Below are 19,684 nucleotides of genomic sequence, written 5' to 3' on the forward strand. Positions count from 1 at the left end.
ACCGATGCTAGCATGAATAGGTGAGGAGTCCTTTTTTCATGGGTCAATATCATTTTTATAGTTGAGCATAATATAAAAAAATCTTATTTGGTAATTCTCATTTAGTTTTTTGCTGATCTTATTTCTGTATAATGTATTTCTTTACTGAAATACGTGTTAATAACTACTTGTGGTTGAATACTTGTGTATCTGAACAGGTGCCAAGATAGATATATTCATATCCAGTCATCTTTGGCAAAAGTGTCCTCAAAAAAAGTAAATGAAAAAGATGTTGATAAGTTTCAGCTCTATCAAAACTTCTCATGCAATATAAGAAACATCCAACATCATCAGGTAAATAAGGAAACTGCTTATTCATGCTGATAGTAGTAATAATGATAATTCTTCAGATTTATTACTTTTTTTACTAAGAAATTAAAGACTCTTCAATCAACTATTTTCTTTTTTCCTTCATATAAATTTTTATAATTTTCTTATATCCTCTGCATTTCACAAATGGAAATCTGAAGATCCACAGAAGTTAGTAAATGATACTGAGAATTATTAGCAGAGCTAACAGTGTAACACTAGGTATCTTGGCTCTCTGGCAGGTGATCTTTCTTATTAGACTTTCCTTCCCAGGAAAAGATTTGATCTGGATATGAGCTCAATTCTGGATCTTTTCTATTTGAAATACAAATTAGAGATAACTGATTTAGAATAAAGTATGCGAAATCTCACCTAGTTATATAAATTATAGTCATTATATCTTTCTTTTAATCTCATTTTTCATTTTACTAATTCTTATCCTAATTGTAGTTATAGGTTATATATCTATGTGTGGAATGTTGCTATAACTTATAGGAAGAAAAATAAAATACATTTACCTGTGTAGCTGCCTTTACCAGTGTTCTCTACTTCTTTGTATGCTTTCGAGTTACTATCTAGATTTTATTTCGGCCGGGAGGATTTCCTGTTATGTTTCATGTAGGGTGGGTCAACCTCCTCAGATTTTGTTTATCTGGAAAATCTTAATGTCTCCTTATTTTTAAAATTGATTTTTAGTTGTGACAAAATGCATACAACTTAAGCTTTACTATCTTAACTGTTTTTAAGGGTACAGTTTAGTAATATTAAGTATATTGACATTATTGTGCAACCGATCTCCAGGTTTTTTGTTTTTTTATCTTGCAAAACAGCTTTTGTGAGAGTAGAATTCTTGGTTGCTAGTTTCTTCTTTCAGCACTTTGAGTATGTCATCCCACTATCTTTTGACATACATCGTTTTGATGAGAAATCAGCTGGTAATCTTACTAAGCGTTTGCACATGATGAATTACCTTTCTTCATTCAAGATTCTCTTTTGACAATTTTATTATAATTTGTCTTGCTGTGGATCTCCAAGTTTATTCTTCTTGGAGTTTGTTGTGATTTTTGGTTGTGTAGATAGATGTTTTTCATCAAAATTGGAAAAATTATGGCCATTAGTTTTTCAGATATTCTTTGAGCACTTTTCTCTCCTGAGTTTCCTGTTAAATGTGTGTTGGCATGCTTTAGAGTATCCCACGAGTCTCTTAGGCTCTGTTCATTTCTTTTCTTTCTTCTCAGACTATAATCTCAATTGACATATCTTCAAGTTGATTCTTCTCCTTGTTCAAATTGACTATTGAAACCCTTAAGTAAATTTTTCGTTTCGGTGATTGTACTTCTTTGCTCAGGAATTTCTCTGGTTCTTTTTTATGATTACCAATTCTGTTGATATTCTGTATTTGTTGGGACAACATTCTTATGGTTTCTTTTAGGTCTCTGTTTATGATTTCCTTTAACTGAGCATATTTATAACAGTTTCTGTTCAGTTCAGTTGCTCAGTCATGTCCAACTCTCTGTGACCCCATGGACTACAGCACTCCAGGCCTCCCTGTCCATCACCAACTCCTGGAGTTTACCCAAATTCATGTCCTTCAAGTCAGTGATGCCATCCAACCATCTCATCCTCTGTCATCCCCTTCTCCTCCTGTCTTCAATCTTTCCCAGCATCAGGATCTTTTCAAATGAATCAGTTCTTTGCATCAGGTGGCCAAAGTATTGGAGTTGCAGCTTCAACATCAGTCCTTCCAATGAACACTCAGGACTGATCTCCTTTAGGATGGACTGGTTGGATCTCCTTGCAGCCCAAGGAACTTTCAAAAGTCTTCTCCAACACCACAGTTCAGAAGCATCAATTCTTCGGTGCTCAGCTTTCTTTATAGTCCAGCTCTCACATCCATTCATGACTACTGGAAAAACCACAGCCTTGACTAGACAGTTTAAAGTGTGTCTATTAATGCCAAGGTCTGAGCTTCCTCAGAGGCAGTTTCTATTAGTTTCTTTTTTACTGTGAACGTTTGCCTGCCTTGTAATTTGTTGTTAAAACGTGCCAGTTTGAATAAGTTGTCAACACTGAAAATTAGGTTCTCCTCCTCACCAGCATTTGTTGTTATTGCTGTTATTATTTTGTGGTTTGTTAGGGACTTCTAAATTGTTTCTGTAGTCTGTATTCTCTATCATGAATACACTGAAGTCTCTGGTCCATTAGCTTAGTTGACATCTGGTTACTTGACAGAGATTTCCTTAATTCCTGGAGCCAAAACAAATAACACTCTCCCAGTCCTGCATATTTGCTCTTCGTTGGGACATTCATCAACATTTAGTGAGTGTGTTTACAGCTCTACCTTAGCCTTCACTTCCTCTTTGCATGGAACTCAAAGGTCAGACAGAAGTGAAAGCTTAAGGTCTTCTCAGAGCAAGTGTCTTGTCTAGTCCTGAATACTAGACAAGACACATGACCTCTAAGATTCCCTAAAATATGCAGAAATTTTAAAAAGCCCCTTTCCCTCAAGTGTCTCATTTACTGGCTTCTTCCTTTCCCAGTTTTCTGGTCTGTCTGATGTTGCTCTAATTATAATCCCTTATCCCCAAGCGTCCCTTTACCTTTGAGACTGCAGCTAACACATTGCCTTTAAATACTTTGGACAGATACCACCCAGGAAATGACATCTGTCCTGGGGAAGCTCTGAGACAGGCAAAACAAAGGCAAGTCCTTGAACCAAACCCTCAGGAAGCATGAAGCAGATGAAACACATAATCACAAATTTTTGAGAGTAAGGTCCATCTTATAAGGTCCATTTTGAGAATAAGGTACAGCTGTTATCTGTACCACCACTGTTGTACTGGAGAGTGGAGGGTGGTGAGTGGGTACATTAAAAGTGCTGTTTTACCAAAATTCTGTGGCTTCTTTCTTCTTTTAGTGTTCCTCTATTTGTTGTAAGTTTTCTTCTTTTTGTGTTCCTCTGATTGTTGTAAGTTTTTGATTGGATTTCAGAGTTATGAAAAAATTGAATCTGACAGTTTATGCCAGCTTGTTAACTTCTGTAGAGGTTTGGATTTTAGAATTTCCTCCTCTAGCACTTTGGTGATATCACATTTAACAGCATGTATTCCCTTGTTCTGTTCTAAAACCAGCATGTTAGTCTTATAAAGTGTTACCTTGTTTAATTTTTTTTAGTTTGAAGTCTACTTTGACGTCAGGATTGCAACTTATATTTCTTAATGAAAATTGATTCCATCCTTGTTTTAATCTTAACTTTTCAATTATATGAAATGCTTGCCCTTAGTTCTTTTGCTAAAAATTTCTAGTCTTCCTTTAGCTGATTGAAGCTTATTCTCTAGTCTAGTATGGAGTTGGCAGAACTTTTCTGTAAATGACCATAGAGAAAATATTTTAGACTTGGTGAGCTAGATGGCTCTTCCTGCAAATACACTACTGCCATTATAGCATGAAAGCAGTCATAGATAATACATAAGTGAATGAGCATGGTTATGTTTTTAAAAAATTCTGTATGTAAAAACAGATGTTGGATTGGGTTTGGTGCATGGGCCGTAGTTTGCTGGCCTCTGCTCTTATATTAATGTTTTCTCAAGATTTTATGTATATAGTACAGGCATGCCTTATTCCATAGAGCTTTGCTTTATTATGCTTTGCAAATACTGCCTGGTTTACAGATTGAAGGTTTGTGACGACTGTGTGTCATACAAGTCTGTTGGCACCAGTTTCCAACACTTGCTGACTTTATGTCTCTTATGTCGCATTTTGATAATTCTCACAATATTTCAAAATTTTTCATTGTTTGTTATAGTGATATGTGATCAGTGATCTTGGATGTTACTATTGTAATTGTTTTGGGGTGCCATAACCACACCTGTATAAGACAGCAAGCTGAATTAATAAGTACTATGTGTGTTCTGACTGCTTCACCAATCAGCTGTCCCCCTGTCTGTCTCCTCCTTGGACCTCACTATTTCCTGAGATACAATAATATTGACATTAGGCCATTTAATTATCCTACAGTGGCCCCTAAGTGTTCAAATGAAAGGAAGAGTTGCGCATCTCTCACTTTAAATCAGAAACTAGAAATGATTAAGTTTAGTGAGAAAAACAAGTCAAAAGCTGAGATAGGCCACTGTATAGCCTCTTGTGCCAAATAGGCAGCCAAGTTGTGAATGCAAAGGATACAGTCTTGAAGGAAACTGAAACTGCTACTCTAGGGAACACAAGAATGATAAGCAAGTAAAGCAGCCTTTTGATGATATTGAGAAATTTTCAGTGGTCTAGATAGAAGATCAAAGCAGCAGTAACACTTCCTTAAGTCAAAGCCTAATCCAGAGCATGGGCCAAACTATCTTTAACTCTGTGAAGGCTGAAAGTTGAGGAGGCTGCAGAAGAAAAGTTTGAAACTAGCAGAGGTTGGTTCATGAGGTTTAAGGAAAGAAGCAATCTTCATAACCTAAAAGTGCAAGGTGGGGACTTTCCTGGTGGTGCAGTGGTTAGGACTCCATACTTCCACTGCAGGGGCACAGATTCAGTTCCAGGTTGGTGAAATAAGACGTTGTGTGCTGTTCAGCTCAACAAAAAAGAAAAAAAAAGGGAAAAAAAAAAAAGGTGAAACAGCACATGCTAATGTAGAAGCTGCAGCAAGTTATTCAGAAGATCTAACTAAGATGGTTAATGAAGGTAGCTACAATAAGCAACAGATTTTCATTATAGACAAAAAACAGCCTTATACTTGAGGAAGATGCCATCTAGGACTTTCATAGCTAGAGAGGAAAAAATGCCTGGCTTCAAAGGATACGGTCTCTCTTGTTAGGGACTAATGCAGCTGGTGACTTGAAATTGAAGCCAATGCTCATTTACCAATGCTCTATAAATGGAACAACAAAGAAAGCCAGGATAACAGCACATCTGTTTACAACATGGTTTGCTGAATACTTTAAGCCTACAGTTGAGATCTACTGCTCAGGAATAAAAATGCCTTTCAAAATACTATTGCTCATTCACAGTGCACCTGGTCACCCAAGAGCTCTGATGGAGATATTCAATGAGATTAATGTTGTTTTTATGCCTGCTAAAGCAGCTTCCACTCTGTAAGGAGTAATTTTGACTATCTAGTCTTGTTATTTATGAAATGCATTTCATAAGACTATAGGTGCTATAGAAAATGACTCCTCTGGATTTGGGCAAAGTAAATTGAAAGCCTCTAGAAAAGATTAAAAAAAATGATGATCATGGCATCTGGTCTCATCACTTCATGGCAAATAGATGGGAAAACAATGGAAACAGTGACAGACTTTATTTTGGGGGGCTCCAAAATCACTGCAGACAGTGACTGGAGCCATGAAATTAGAAGACGCTTGGTCCTTAGAAGAAAAGCTATGACAAACCTAGATAGCATATTAAAAAGCAGAGACATCACTTTGCAGACAAAGGTCCATCTAATCAAAGCTATGGTTTTTCCAGTAGTCATGTATGGATGTGAGAGTTGGACCATAAAGAAGGCTGAGCACTGAAGAATAGATACTTTCGTATTGTGATGTCGGAGAAGACTCTTGAGAGTCCCTTGGACTGCAAGGAGATCAAACCAATCAATCCTAAGGAAATCAACCCTGAATATTTATTGCAAGGACTGATGCTGAAGCTGAAGCTCCAGTAATACTTTGGCCACCTGATGTGAAGAGCTGGGAAAGACCCTGATGCTGGGAAAGATAGAAGGCAGGAGGAGAAGGGGGCAACAGAGGATGAGATGGTTGGATGGCATCACCGACTTGATGGACATGAGTTTGAGTAAGCTCCAGGAGGTCGTGAAGGACAGGGAAGCCTGGAGTGCTGCAGTCCATGGGGTCTCAAAGAGTTGGACACAACTGAGCGACTGAATAAGAAGAAAGGATTCACCATTCTAGATGCCATCAAGACCATTTGTGATTCATGGGAAGAGATATGGTATCAATGTTAATAGGAATTTGGAAGAAGTTGATTTCAGTCTATGGGCGACTTTTAAGGGTTCAAGACTTCAGTGACGGAAATAACTGCAGCTATGATAGAAATAGCAAGAAAACTAGAATTAGAAGTAGAGCCTAAAGATGTGAAAGAATTGTTATCATCTCGTGACTTGACTAATGGACGAGGAGTTACTTTTTATGGATAAGCAAAGAAAGATGCTTCTGTGAGATGGAATCTGCTCGTAGTGCAGATGTTGGAAAGATTGTTCAGATGGCAACAAATGATTTATTAATAGAATGTTACATCAGCTTTGTTGATAAAGCAGTGTCAGGTTTTGAGGGGATTGATTCCAGGTTCTCCTGTGGGCAAAAGGCTGTCAGCATTTGCCTGTTACAGAGAAATTGCTCCTGAAAGGTTAATTAATGTGGCAAACTTAATCATTGTCTTATTTTAAGAAATTGTCATAGCCACCCCAGTCTTCTGCAGCCACCACCCAGATCATTCAGCAGCCATCAACACTGAGGCAAGACCTTCCACTAACAAAAAGATTATGACTTGCTGAAGGTTCAGATGATAATTAATATTATTTAGCAATGAAGTATTTAAAAAAATTTTTTATATTTATTGAAGTATAGTTGTACAATTTTATGTAAATTGCAGGTTACATAGATTAATTCACAAATTTTAAAGGTTTATGCTCCATTTATAGTCATTATAAAATATTGGCTATATTCCCTGTTGTACAGTATATCCTTGTAGCTTATTTTATACATAGTAGCTTGCAACCCTTTTTAAAAAAAATTTTGTCTATTTATTTTTATTTCATTTTTTGACTGCCCTGGGTCTCTGTTGTGGCATGTAGGCTTTCTCTAGTTGTAGAGAGCGGGAGCTGCTCTTCGTTGCGGTGTGAGGACTTCTCACTGTGGTGACTTCTCTTGTTGTGGAGGAGGGGCTCTAGAGCCCTAGCTCAGTAGTTGTGCACACAGACTTAGTTGCTCCATGTAGTGTGGGATCCTCCTGGACCAGGAGTTGAACCCATGTCCCCTGCTCTGGCAGGTGAATTCTTAACTCCTAGACCACCAGTGAAGTCCCTAGTTTGTACCTCTTAATCCCCTTCCCCTATCTTTTTCTCTCCTCCATTCCCTCACCCCACTGGTACACTAGTTTGTTCTCTGTATCTGCGAATCTTTTTTTTTTTTGCTGTATTCTGTAATTTGTTGTATTTTTATATTCCACATATAAGTGATATATAATACTTTTCTTCTCTATCTGGCTTATTTCACTTAGCATAATACCCTCCCTGTTCATCCATGTTGTTGCATATGACAAAAATTTTGTTCTTTTTTATGGCTGTGTGTGTGTGTGTCTGTGTGTGTCGATATATACCACATCTTCTTTATCTGTTCTTCTGTTGAAGGACACTTAAATTGCTTCCATATCTTGGCAATTGTAAATAATACGGCTTTGAACATTGCGGTGCATGTATCTTTCTCAGTAAGTGTTTTTGTTTTGGATATACACTCAGGAGTGGAATTGCTGGGTCATATGACAGTTCTACTTTTAGTTTTTTGAGGAACTTCCATACTGTTTTCCCCAGTGGCTGCACCAATTTACGTTCCCAGCAACTGGGAAAAGGGTTCCCTTTTCCATATCCTCGCCAACATTTGTTATTTGTGTTCTTTTTGATGATAGCCACTTTTAAATTAAGGTATGTACATTGTTTTCTTTTTTTTTAAAGACATATTGTTATTGTATACCTGGACTAATATATAACTAATATAGTATAATATAACTTTTATAGGCACTGGGTAACCAAAAAATATGACCTGCTTTATTGTGATAGTTGCTTTATTTTAGTAGTCTGAAACTGAATCCGCAGTGTCTCTGAGATTCACCTGTATTCTCTGACTTTATGACACAGTCACAATTGTTTCCTTTGTCCTTGATACTTGAAGGACAGCTTGGTTCAGTATAATTTTTTTTGCTTGCATTTCCTTTCCTTATGTTTGTCAAATATGTTGCTCTGTTGTCTTGCTTTGCATGTTTTTATTTGCTTGTTTTTGGAAATCAGATGTCAGTCTAATTTTCTGTTTTCTAGAAGTGCTGAAGATGTAGGTCCTGTGTTGTTCATTCCTTTACTTTATTGGTTTATAGAAGGATGAGGGAGATTTGGAATCAGGACACTGCCAATGTTCTTTAAACCTGGAATTCCTCAAGAAATCATTTAAAAAATTTATTTTGTCCTCCTTTCTGAATTTTACTATTATAAGGACAAGATAATGAAAAAGACTAGAATGTGTTACTTTTCATAATGATGTCTGATTATCATCACTAAAATTTTTGAAAACTTACGGTGGTATTTTTGTGAAAATGTTTATTCTTATTTTGTGTGTGTGTAACAACAGAGAATCTTCAGTTATGCTACAAATATTCTTGAACACTTACTGTGCATTTGTTCCTTCTTAGGGTATGTAGGTGACATGGTCCCTGCTGTTGAGCTTTTGAAGTGTTTCACTGTTACATCTAAGTTGTCTGTTTTACTTTTGTGTACACTGTATCGTATGGGGTAAAGTGCATACTTCTGATAATTGGAAAAGTTGTTAGAATTAAATTTTACTTACCTACTTGCTGTCTACTGATAGAGCCTAATGAAAAAGAATTCTTAGCAAAACCAGTTACTAAACTACTAAAATTCCTTTGCAGAAATGATTGTGCTGTTACACGTTGTCTCCTTTTATTTGGTTTAATTTTATTGCAACTTTGGAAAAAATAAATAGTTTTATTCTATTAAGAATAAATATGAATAATACCTCTGTTTTCAATGATTGAAAACATTTTGGTTTCTGAATTTTAACTAGTATGCGTAGCACATGTGACATTCTGAGTTAGTTGTCGTTGCAAACCTCCCTCCTATCTCCCTTCCCGCCCCACCCTTCAGCCTGTCACAGAGCCCCTGTTAGTTTCCTGGGTCTTACAGAAAATTCCCATCGGCTATCTGTTTTACACATGGTATTGTAAATTTCTGTGTTACTCTCTCCATCCATCTCCCCTTCTCCCTCCCCTCCTCCCACCTTGTCCGTAGGTCTGTTCTCCATTGCCACCCTGAAAATAAATTCATCAGTGCCATCTCTTCAGGTTCCATATATATGTGTCAGTATATGATATTTATACTTCTCTTTCTAACTTACTTCACTCTGTATAATGGGCTCTAGTTTTGTCCACCTCATTAGAACAGATTCAAATGTGTTCCTTTTTATGGCTGAGTAGTATTCCATTGTATATATGTACCACAGCTTCTTTATCCATTTTCTGTCGATGGACATCTAGGTTGCTTCCATGTTCTAGCTATTGTAAATAGAGCTGCAATGAACACTGGGGCATGTGTATCTTTTTCAGTTTCTATTTCCTCAGGGTATATGCCTAGAAGTGGGATTGCTGGCTTATATGGTGGTTTTATTCCCAGCTTTTTAAGGAGTCTCCACACCATCTTCCATAGTGGCTGCATCAGTTTACATTCATACCAGCAGTGCAAGAGTGTTCCCTTTTCTCCACACCCTCTTCATCATTTATTGTTTGTAGAGTTTTTGATGATGGCCATTCTGACTGGTGTGAGGTGGTATCTCATTGTAGTTTTGATTTGCATTTATCTGATAGTGAGTGATGTTGAGCATCTTTTCATGTGCTTGTTAGCCATCTGTATGTCTTCTTTGGAGGAATGTCTCTTCAGGTCCATTTCCCACTTTTTTTGATTGGGTGGTTTGTTTTTTTGGTATTGAATTGTATAAGCTGCTTCTGTGTTTTGGAAATTAATTCTTTATCAGTTGTTTCCCTTGGTATTATTTTCTCCATTCTGAGGGCTGTCTTCACCTTGTTTGTACTTTACTTTGTTGTGCAAAAGCTTTCAAATTTAATTAGGTCCCACTTGTTTGTTTTTGTTTTTATTTCCATTATTCTAGGAGGTGAGTCACAGAAGATCTTGCTTTGATTTATGTCATTGAGTGTTCTGCCTATGTTCTCTTCTAAGAGTTTAATAGTTTCTGGTCTTACATTTATGTCTTTAATCCATTTTGAGTTCTGCTTTTTAATATGCTGTCTAGGATGGTCATAGCTTTTCTTCCAAGGAGCAAGCATCTTTTAATTTCATAGCTGCAGTCACCATCTGCAGTGATTTTGGAGCCCAAAAAATAAAGTCTGTCACTGTTTGCATTGTTTCTCCATCTATTTGCCATGAAGTGATGGGACCAGATGCCAGGATCTTAGTTTTCTGAATGTTGAGTTTTAAGGCAACTTTTTCACTCTCCTCTTTCACTTTCATCAAGAGGCTCTTTAGTTCTTCTTCACTTTCTGTCATAAGGGTAGGGTCATCTGTGTATCTGAGGTTATTGATATTTCTCCCGGCAGTCTTGATTCCAACTTGTGCTTCGTCCAGCCTGGCATTTCTCATGAAGTACTCTGCATATAAGTTAAATAAGCAGGGTGACAAGATACAGCCTTGATGTACTCCTTTCCCTATTTGGAACCAGTCTGTTCCATGTCCAGTTCTAACTGTTGCTTTTTGACCTGCATACAGACTTCTCAAGAGGCAGGTCAGGTGGTCTGGTATTCCCATCTCCTTAAGAATTTTCCACAGTTTTTTGTGATCCACACAGTTAAATGCTTTGGCATAGTCAATAAAGCAGACTTAGATGTTTTTCTGGAGCTTCTTGTTTTTTCTATGATCCATCAGATATTGGCAATTTGATCTCTGGTTCCTCTGCATTTTCAAAATCCAACTTGAAAATCTGAAAGTTCACAGTTCACGTACTGTTGAAGCCTGGCTTGGAGAATATTGAGCATTACTTTGCTAGCATGTGAGATGAGTATGCTTGTGCAGTAGTTAGAACATTCCTTGGCATTTACTTTCTTTGGGATTCAAATGAAAACCAACCTTTTCCAGTCCTGTGGCTACTGCTGAATTTTCTGGATTTGCTGACATATTGAGTGCAGCACCTTCACAGCATCATCTTTTAGGATTAGAAATAGCTCAACTAGAATTTGATCACCTCTACTAGCTTTGTTCGTAGTGATGCTTTATAGGAATTGTTAAATAAAAAAGCACCCACAATAATATATTTTGATATAATAGTTTATTTTTTTTCTTTAAGATAAAAATGGATTTATTTAGAGAGAAACACACTCCCCAGACAGAGTGTGGGCCATCTCAGAAGGTGAGAATGGCCTTGTAGTATATTTTTATAAATAAAGATTCTTCTACTCTATTATTGTATTCTGCATGAATAAATTTATTGCCTATAAATCCTTGGATGAAGAACTTTTATTTACTGTTGAGTGTTCCTTTCAGTATTTTAGAGAGCTGGCAGACATTGAAGGTTTTGTCCAGCCCCAAATAAAGTTTATTTTGCATTAAAAGCTTATTTTTAAGTGATTATTTCTGCCAATGTTTACCTTAGAAATATCTCAAATATATTTAAAGTGTTTTTAAAGTGTCTATAGTTTTTTAAACTTTGACAATTTGTTCTGTATTTAACATTTTACTTGAAAATAGTTTTAAAATTTATATAAAGTTTCAAAAAGATACATACTTTTCCTTTTTTATGTAGCAGTGAAATTACTGAATTACATAGCAATTCTCTTTAACCTTTTGAAGAACTGCCATACTGTTGTCCAAAGTGGCCACCCTATTTTACCTTTCCATCAACACTTTATGAGGATTCTGTTTCTTTATATCCTAATCCGTATTTACTCTCTTTTTTATTGTGGCCATCTTATTATGAAGTCATATCTCATTATGGTTTTGATTTGCATTTCTCTAGTAAAAACTGATGTTGAGCATCTTTCTATGTACTCATTGAACATTTCTATATTATCTTTGAAAAAATATGTCTGTGGCCCTTTTGAATATTTTTAGTTAGGTTGTGTCTTTTTACTGTTGAGTTATGAATTGTATGTTCTAGGTATAAGTCCTTTGTATGATGTATGATTTGCAAAACTTTAAAAAATTTTTTTGCTAAGGGCTTTCTTTTTACTTTCTTGATGATATTCTTTGAGGTGTAAAGAGTATAATCTTGTTGGAGTTGAATCTGTATATTTTTTTCTTATGTTGATTATGCTTGTGGTGTTTTACCTAAGGCTTTATGTAACTTAAGACTATGTATTTTCTTCTAAGTGTTTTATATCAAGTGGTGTGATCAATTTTGAGCTAATTTTTGTGTATGTTGTGTGGAAACAATCCAACTTCATACTTATGTCCCAGTGTCACTTATTGAAAAGGCTATTTTCCCCATTAAATTGTCTTAGTACCCTTGTTGACATTCACTTGATGGTAGATGTATAGGTTTATTTATAGACTGTCAGTTCTATTCTCTTGATCTGTATGTTTATCTTTAATGCCACACTGTTGTTTACTGTAGTTTGTAATTGAGAAGTGACAGTCCTCCAGGTTTGTTCTTTTTTAAACAAGATTGACTTGGTTATGCTGGGTCCCTTTAATTTCTATTTGAATCTTGGAATTAGTTGTTCAATTTCTGCAACAAAACCAACTGGGATTTGGTAGGGATTATATTGAATTTATGAATTAATTTGGGGATTATTGCCATTTAGCAATATTAAGCCTTTTGATCCATGGACTTGGGATGTCTTTCCATTTGTTTAGGTTCAATTAAAAAAAATGTTTATAGTTTTCAAGAGTATAAGTTTTGAACTTATTTTGCTAAATTTATTCCTAAGTATTTTATTCTTGCTGGTGGTATGGTAAATAGAATTTTTAAAAATTATTTTCATAATGTTTATTGATAGTGTGTAGAAATTGATTGTCCTGCAACCACGCTGAACTGTATTAGTTCAAATAGTTTTATAGTGAATTTCTTAGGATTTAGTGTAAGCAAGATCATATTATCTGCAAATAGAGATAGTTTTACTTCTTTCTCTTCAATCTACAGGCCTTTTATTTCTTGCGTAATTTTCCAGGATAGAACCTTTAATACAGTGTTGACTAGAAGTGCTAGAGGAGACACCCTTGTAATCAAAGAGAGAAAACATCCAGTCTTTTACTATTAAATATTATGTTACCTGTGGAGTTTTTGTATGTACCTTTTATCATGCTGAAGAGTTTGCTTTCTGTTCCTAGTTTATTGAGTATTTTTTATCATGAACAACTACTGGGATTTTTTCAAATATTATTTCTGCATTTATTGACATGACCGTGTGATTTTTGTTTTTTATTCTATTGTTAATGATGTATTTATTATGTTAGCTGCTTTTTGGATGTTAAACCAACCTTTCATTCCTGGAATTAATTCCTTTTGAGCCTCATGTATAATCTTTTAAATATGTTTATGAGTTTGGTTTACTAGTATTTTATTGAGAATGTTTGCATCTATATTCATAAGAAGTAGCAGTCTTTACATTTTTCTTGCAGTGTTCTTGTCTGGTTTTGGTATTAGGGTAAACAGAATCAGGAAGGTTTTTTTGTTCCTATTGTATTCTTTGAGGAGTTTGTGATGAATTGGTATTGATTCTTGTTTAAATGTTTAGTGGAATTCAGCAGTGTAGCCATATGAGCCTGGGTTTTTCCTTGTGGGAAAATTTAAAATTATTCTATCTCTGCTTGTTAGGGATCATTTTGAATTTTCTGTTTCTTTTTTGTTCTGTTTTGGAAGTTGATGTCTTTTTAGGAATTTGTTCTGTTGAGTGACCTAATTTGGCATAGTTTGTTCATAGTATTCTCTTAGGATCCCTTTTATTTTTATTTCTATAATATTCATATTATTGGTTCCTTTCATTCCTGGTTTTGATAATTGGAATGTCTCCTCCTTTTCCTTGGTCATCTAGTGAAAGGCTTGTTGATTTTGGTGATATTTTCCAAGACCTAGCTTCTGGTTTTGTTGATATTTTTTGTTGTTTTCTATTCTGTATTTTATTTAGTTCCCTTCCATTGTTTATTATTTTCTTCCTTCTGCTTGCTTTAGGTTTGCTTTGTTTGCTCTTTTTTGAGGAGTGTTTTTAATGCGTTTTAAAATAATTATTCTTCTAATGTACTAATTTAGATCAGAGACAGCTTGATCTGAATTTAAATTCCTCCTTTGCTACTTGCTAGCTTTTTGATTTGGGACAAGTTAGTCTTAGAAGAATTATCATATAAAAGTAAGATGATAGCACATGCATTGCTGGTGGCTTTGAAGATAAATGAGGTAACATATTTAGTGCTTAGATGGACCTGACAATTAATAAGTGCTCAATAAATGGTAATGATTAGTATTTGTTAAATATTCCACTTAGAGTTTTGCATATTTGTGTTTATCTTAGTGATGTCTTTTAACAAATAATGGAAGTGTATCCTTCTAAGCCTAGTTAAGAGTCCACAACCTTTCTGGCACCAGGGACCAGTTTTGTGGAAGATAATTTTTCCACAGGCCTGGGGTGTGGGAGTGGGGTAGCATGTGGGGTGGATGGTTTCAGGGTGATTTAAGAGCTTTACATTTACAGTGCGCTTTGTTTCTATTATTTCTATTTATTGTGTACTTTATTTCTATTTTTATTACATCAGCTCTACCGCAGATTATCAGACAGTAGATCCCAGAGGCTGGGAGCCTCTGCTTTCAGTTCAGTTCAGTTCAGTCACTCAGTCATGTCCGACTCTTTGTGACCCCATGGACTGCAGCACACCAGGTTTCCCTGTCCATCACCAACTCCCGGAGCTTACTCAAACTCATGTCCATTGAGTCTGTGATGCCATCCAACTATCTCATCCTCTTCTCCTGCTTTCAATCTTTTCCAGCATCAGGGTCTTTTCCAGTGAGTCAGTTCTTCACATCAGGTGAAGTATTGGAGTTTCAGCTTCAGCATCATTCCTTCCAATGAATATTCAGAACTGATCTCCTTTAGGATGGACTGGTTTGATCTCCTTGTAGCCCAAGGGACTCTCAAGAGTCCTCCAAAACCACAGTTCAAAAGCATCAATTCTTCGGCACTCAGCTTTCTTTATAGTCCAGCTCTCACATCCACCCATGACTACTTAAAAAAACATAATTTTGACTAGACAGACCTTGGTTGGCAAAGTAATGTCTCTGCTTTTTAATATGCTGTCTAGGTTGGTCATAGCTTTTCTTCCAAGGAGCAAGTGTTTTTTTAATTTCATGGCTGTAGTCACCATCTACAGTAATTTTGGAGCTCTAGGTGATCAAAAACTTTCAGTTAGTAGAATCTGGAATGAGATTTTAGATCACTGAAGTCTCTTCTTGTGACTATCATAGGTTTTGTATCTCTATTTTATTTTGGAAAAAAGTATTAAAAAAATGAGTATTTTTGAATACATTCTTGGTAAATAAATGAATCCACAGTTGATAGAACTCTAACCTGGGTAACCACCCAGTTTGTTTTAAGTGTGGACTGGTTAAACTGATCATTTATATATTTTGTGGATCATCATTCTTTGCTCTATATGTTTGCACTCAGATTCTGGCAATTAACCGTGGAGAAAATTTGAAGATACTGACTGTCAAGGTTAACATTCCTGATGGAGTAAAGAAAGAGTTCTGCAGGTGGTGCATACAAAACAGGTCTGTTTATAGGTTTTTACAGAATTTTCGCTCTTTCATTTTTAAAATGCTTTATCGAGATCTATATGGAAAGATGTCCATTGTGTTAAAAAAATAAACAATGGATAGATATAGTATCTTTTTTACATTTTTATAAAACATGTGTTAGTTGAAATAGGAACTATCTGGGAAGTATGTAAGAATTATTAATAATGGCTATTTCTGGGAAGAAGGACTTTCAGTTTAATCTGTATCATATAAATCTTTTATAAAGAGCTGTTTTCTTTTTTGAAAAAGATTAATTAACAGAAACATACTGTGTATAGTATATATGAAGTCTTTTGTTCATTAAGGATAATTGAGACAAAATTTTATCAGATATCATATGAATAGTGAATGAATGACTGGCCACTAGCCTTTTTTATTTTTTAAAATTAGCTTTTAGTGTCAGTGCATGGGATAGTCTTATAAAGTAAATCATTCTGTCCCCAAATGTTTGTCATATCACTTTGAGAAAATGCTACACTAAAGTGGTTCTGTAGTAGATTGTCATGTAATAGATTTAAAGGGAACTATACCCTATATCCATTTCTCTTTTAAATATGGGAAAATGAAAGCTAGATGGAGACAGCCTACCTTTATCTATAGATACAAAATTGGGGGGAGTATATTTCTTTGCCAAAGTGGAGTATATTTCTTTGTTTAAAAGGGTTAGCAAAGCATGTCTGTGTCAAAAACACACATGTAAGCCCTGGGTCTTTTTCATTTGTTTATAGTACTTTCTTTAAAAAATTTTTTTAAAAATTTTAATTTCTTTATTCTTAATTGAAGGATGATTGCTTTACAATATTGGTTTGATTTCTGCCATACAGCAGCATGAATTAGCTCTAGGTGTACATATGTCCCTTCCCTCTTGAACCTTTCTCCCACCTCCCACCCTTGCCTACCCCTCTAGGTTGTTACAGAGCCCCAGTTTTACAGTACTTTCTTGACCCATGTAGGTATTTGAGGTTTGTGACCTCTGTCTTAATCTGCGTGCTTCATTGTACACATCTTATATAGCATGTGTTTTGTATTGTGGGATTTAATTAAAGTGCTACCCTTCTTGGTGTTTATTCAGAGATGTTTAACTGTTGAATTAGAGGAAGCATCATCATCATAACAGTATTGCACACTTTAAAGACTACAGTATAGTATAAACATTACTCTCACATATGCTCTAGGAAACCAAAAGCCTCATGTGACTCACTTAACTGCGATACTTTATTGTGGTGGTCTGGAACCTACCTACCTGACAATATCTCTGAGGTATGCCTGTGCCAGCAACAGAATATGAAAATAATAACTGTCTTAATTCACACCTTAGTTCTCCCTACCTCTCATGCCATCCGGAATAGGTGACAGCAGGAAGAAACAGGATTTGGATGGAGGGAAGGATATATGTTCTACGTAAAATCACATTCATTCAAATTAAAAAGCAAAACTGTATTCTACTCAAGTGATACCCTTCTATAGAAGGGATTCAATTAGTTGTTATGTAGCCTTTTGTGTGTGTGTGTGTGTGTGTGTGTCTGCGTGCATGCTCAATTGTGTCTGTTTGTGACTCCACGGACTGTAGCCCGCCAGGCTCCTCTGTCCATGGAATTTTCCAGGCAAGAATACTGGGGTGGGTAGCCATTCCTTTCTCTAAGGGATCTTCCCAATCCAGGGATCAAACCCAGGTCTCCTGCATTGCAGGCGGATTCTTCACCGCAGAGCCACCAGGGAAGCTCTTGTATCATATTATAAATGGTTAAATATTTGTTCACTGAAATTTAGTTAATTTCCTAGCTGAGATAAGTAAGGGAGATGACAGTGTCCCTGAAGTATATTAATGGTTTATTAAGAACAATTGATAAAATATTAGCATTTTTCTATTAAAGAGCCGTTGAAGGATGCAGGCAGAAATGCTGTAGTTGTAGGTAGAGTACACAGGAGGGGTAGGGCTGAGTTTGTTTGTCCTTTTTAGCTTGTGTTTTTCTCTTACTATTCTTTCTCAAATTTCTACTAATGATGGGTTCCCTGGTATTTATATTTATCAGTATGTATGCAGATGTACTGCCTAGTAGAGCAGTACCACCTCAGGAATAGAGTGAGTTCTACTCAAGAATGACAAGAGGCAATGAATAAAACAAAGTTTCTCCTTTACTCAATCTATTTTAACTCTCAGGAAGAGATTAAGAAATAGTAAAAGGATACAGTGCTTGTCTTAGCTTCAGCTGCCATAGCAAAATACCATAGACTGGGTGGCTTAAACAACAGAAATTTTCTCCCAGTTCTGGAAGCCGGCAGTTGAAGATCAAGGTCAGGCTGACTTGGATTTTGATGGGAACCCTCTTTGTGGCTTGCACACCATTGCCTTCTCATTATGTCCTCACCTGGCATTGTGGAGAGGCAGGTATCTGATGTTTCTTCTTATGTGGGCACTAATCCCATCATGGAGACCCTGCCTTCATGACCTCATCTAAACCTAATTATCTCCCAACAGCCCCATCTCTATCCAACTTAGGGGCTAGGGCTTCAACATACTAATTTTAGGGGCATAATTCAGTCTGTAACAGTGCTTCAGTAATTTTTGTGACTTTCTTATAACTAAAAAATTTTGGCCATTATTAATAATGCCTTGGGGACTCTCCCCAGAATAGGTTTTTTCCTCCCTTAAGTTTTATATTTGGCCATGGTTACCAGGTTTTTAAAAATAAGAACTCCAGATGTCATAGTAATAAATTTCAGACATCACAGCCTCTCCTCACAGATTATGTTACTTTGGCTTCAGTAAAGTTTCTTACCCCCCTTTTCTTTTCCACTTCCCCTCTCCTCTTCCAGGAGCCCTTTTATGGTCTTATTCTTGTTACATCAATGTTAGTATAGGCTTTTCTTTTTTGCAGGTGGAGACCACGTGGCTTTGCAAGGCCAGAGTTAATGAAGATTTTATACAACTCACTGGATGATTCCTTTAAACGCCTTATTTATCCTCTCCTTTGTAGAGAGTTCAGGTATGCATCTTGTGTTATTTAACTTTGTGTACTGTTTATTTTTATGTATGGTAATAAGCCCATTAAAGCGTGCAGTAAATATTTGTCGATCCATTAACCAAGCCAGAGAACTGAGTCAGAATCACAAAGTCTTAAATTTAAGCCTGGATTTCAATCTGTAGAGGCATTCACATGCATAGATCACAAAACATAGCTCTTAATTACAGTATACTTTTCAAATCTTGACCACTTAATGTGTACCCCTTCCAGTTCTGCAGTACCAGTCTTTCAGTTTGACAACCAAGCCAAACAAATGGTTTTATTGATGAGAGATTTGGCTTGGGAGAAACAAACTAAGCAGTTAATAGAGAAGTTAGTTGGCAGCAGTTTCAGAGGTAAGAGAGCCAAGAAAGGCATAAGGAAATCAGTAGAGTGCATGATGAATGTGTTACTATGAGAGAAAGCTAATATATATGTTTTAAACTCCAAATGGGAGTTGTTCAGAGGAATGATTATCAGCAGTGATGAGCAAATATTACGAGACTTAAAGTGACCATCTAAATGGACTAGCAGAAGAACTAAGGTTTACAAAGAACTGCAAAAGAGGTGAGGTACTGAATTATTTTAGGGAAGGAGATGGACAGAAATGTTGGGAGGTGAAAACTCTCTCTTCTGCTTCTCTCAAACCTTTATCTTGGTAGTTAGCCTTTAGACACCAGCCATGCCTTCGTATATTCTTTTCTTTGTGCTATAGATTTTCTTTATTCTGACTTATTTAAAGGTTTTAGCAAGAGTCACCAGAAACTATAAATTTGTAGCCATCTCTTCAGCCTCACTAGAATT

At 36.0% G+C, this 19,684-nt stretch overlaps 1 protein-coding gene across 3 annotated transcripts in view; it reads left to right on the plus strand.

The window, feature by feature from the left end:
• Positions 1–19,684, plus strand: part of SRBD1 (S1 RNA binding domain 1) — a 227,035-nt gene that overhangs the window by 36,367 nt on the left and 170,984 nt on the right. For all 3 annotated transcript variants that reach the window (XM_061155487.1, XM_061155488.1, XM_061155489.1), the window contains exons 9-11: positions 198–333; positions 15,745–15,848; positions 18,755–18,862. In XM_061155487.1, coding sequence (XP_061011470.1) covers positions 198–333; positions 15,745–15,848; positions 18,755–18,862 — 348 coding nt within the window. The remainder of the gene's footprint in view (positions 1–197; positions 334–15,744; positions 15,849–18,754; positions 18,863–19,684) is intronic.

Source organism: Dama dama, chromosome 11, assembly GCF_033118175.1.
Source record: "Dama dama isolate Ldn47 chromosome 11, ASM3311817v1, whole genome shotgun sequence".
In the NCBI taxonomy this organism is placed as follows: domain Eukaryota; kingdom Metazoa; phylum Chordata; class Mammalia; order Artiodactyla; family Cervidae; genus Dama; species Dama dama.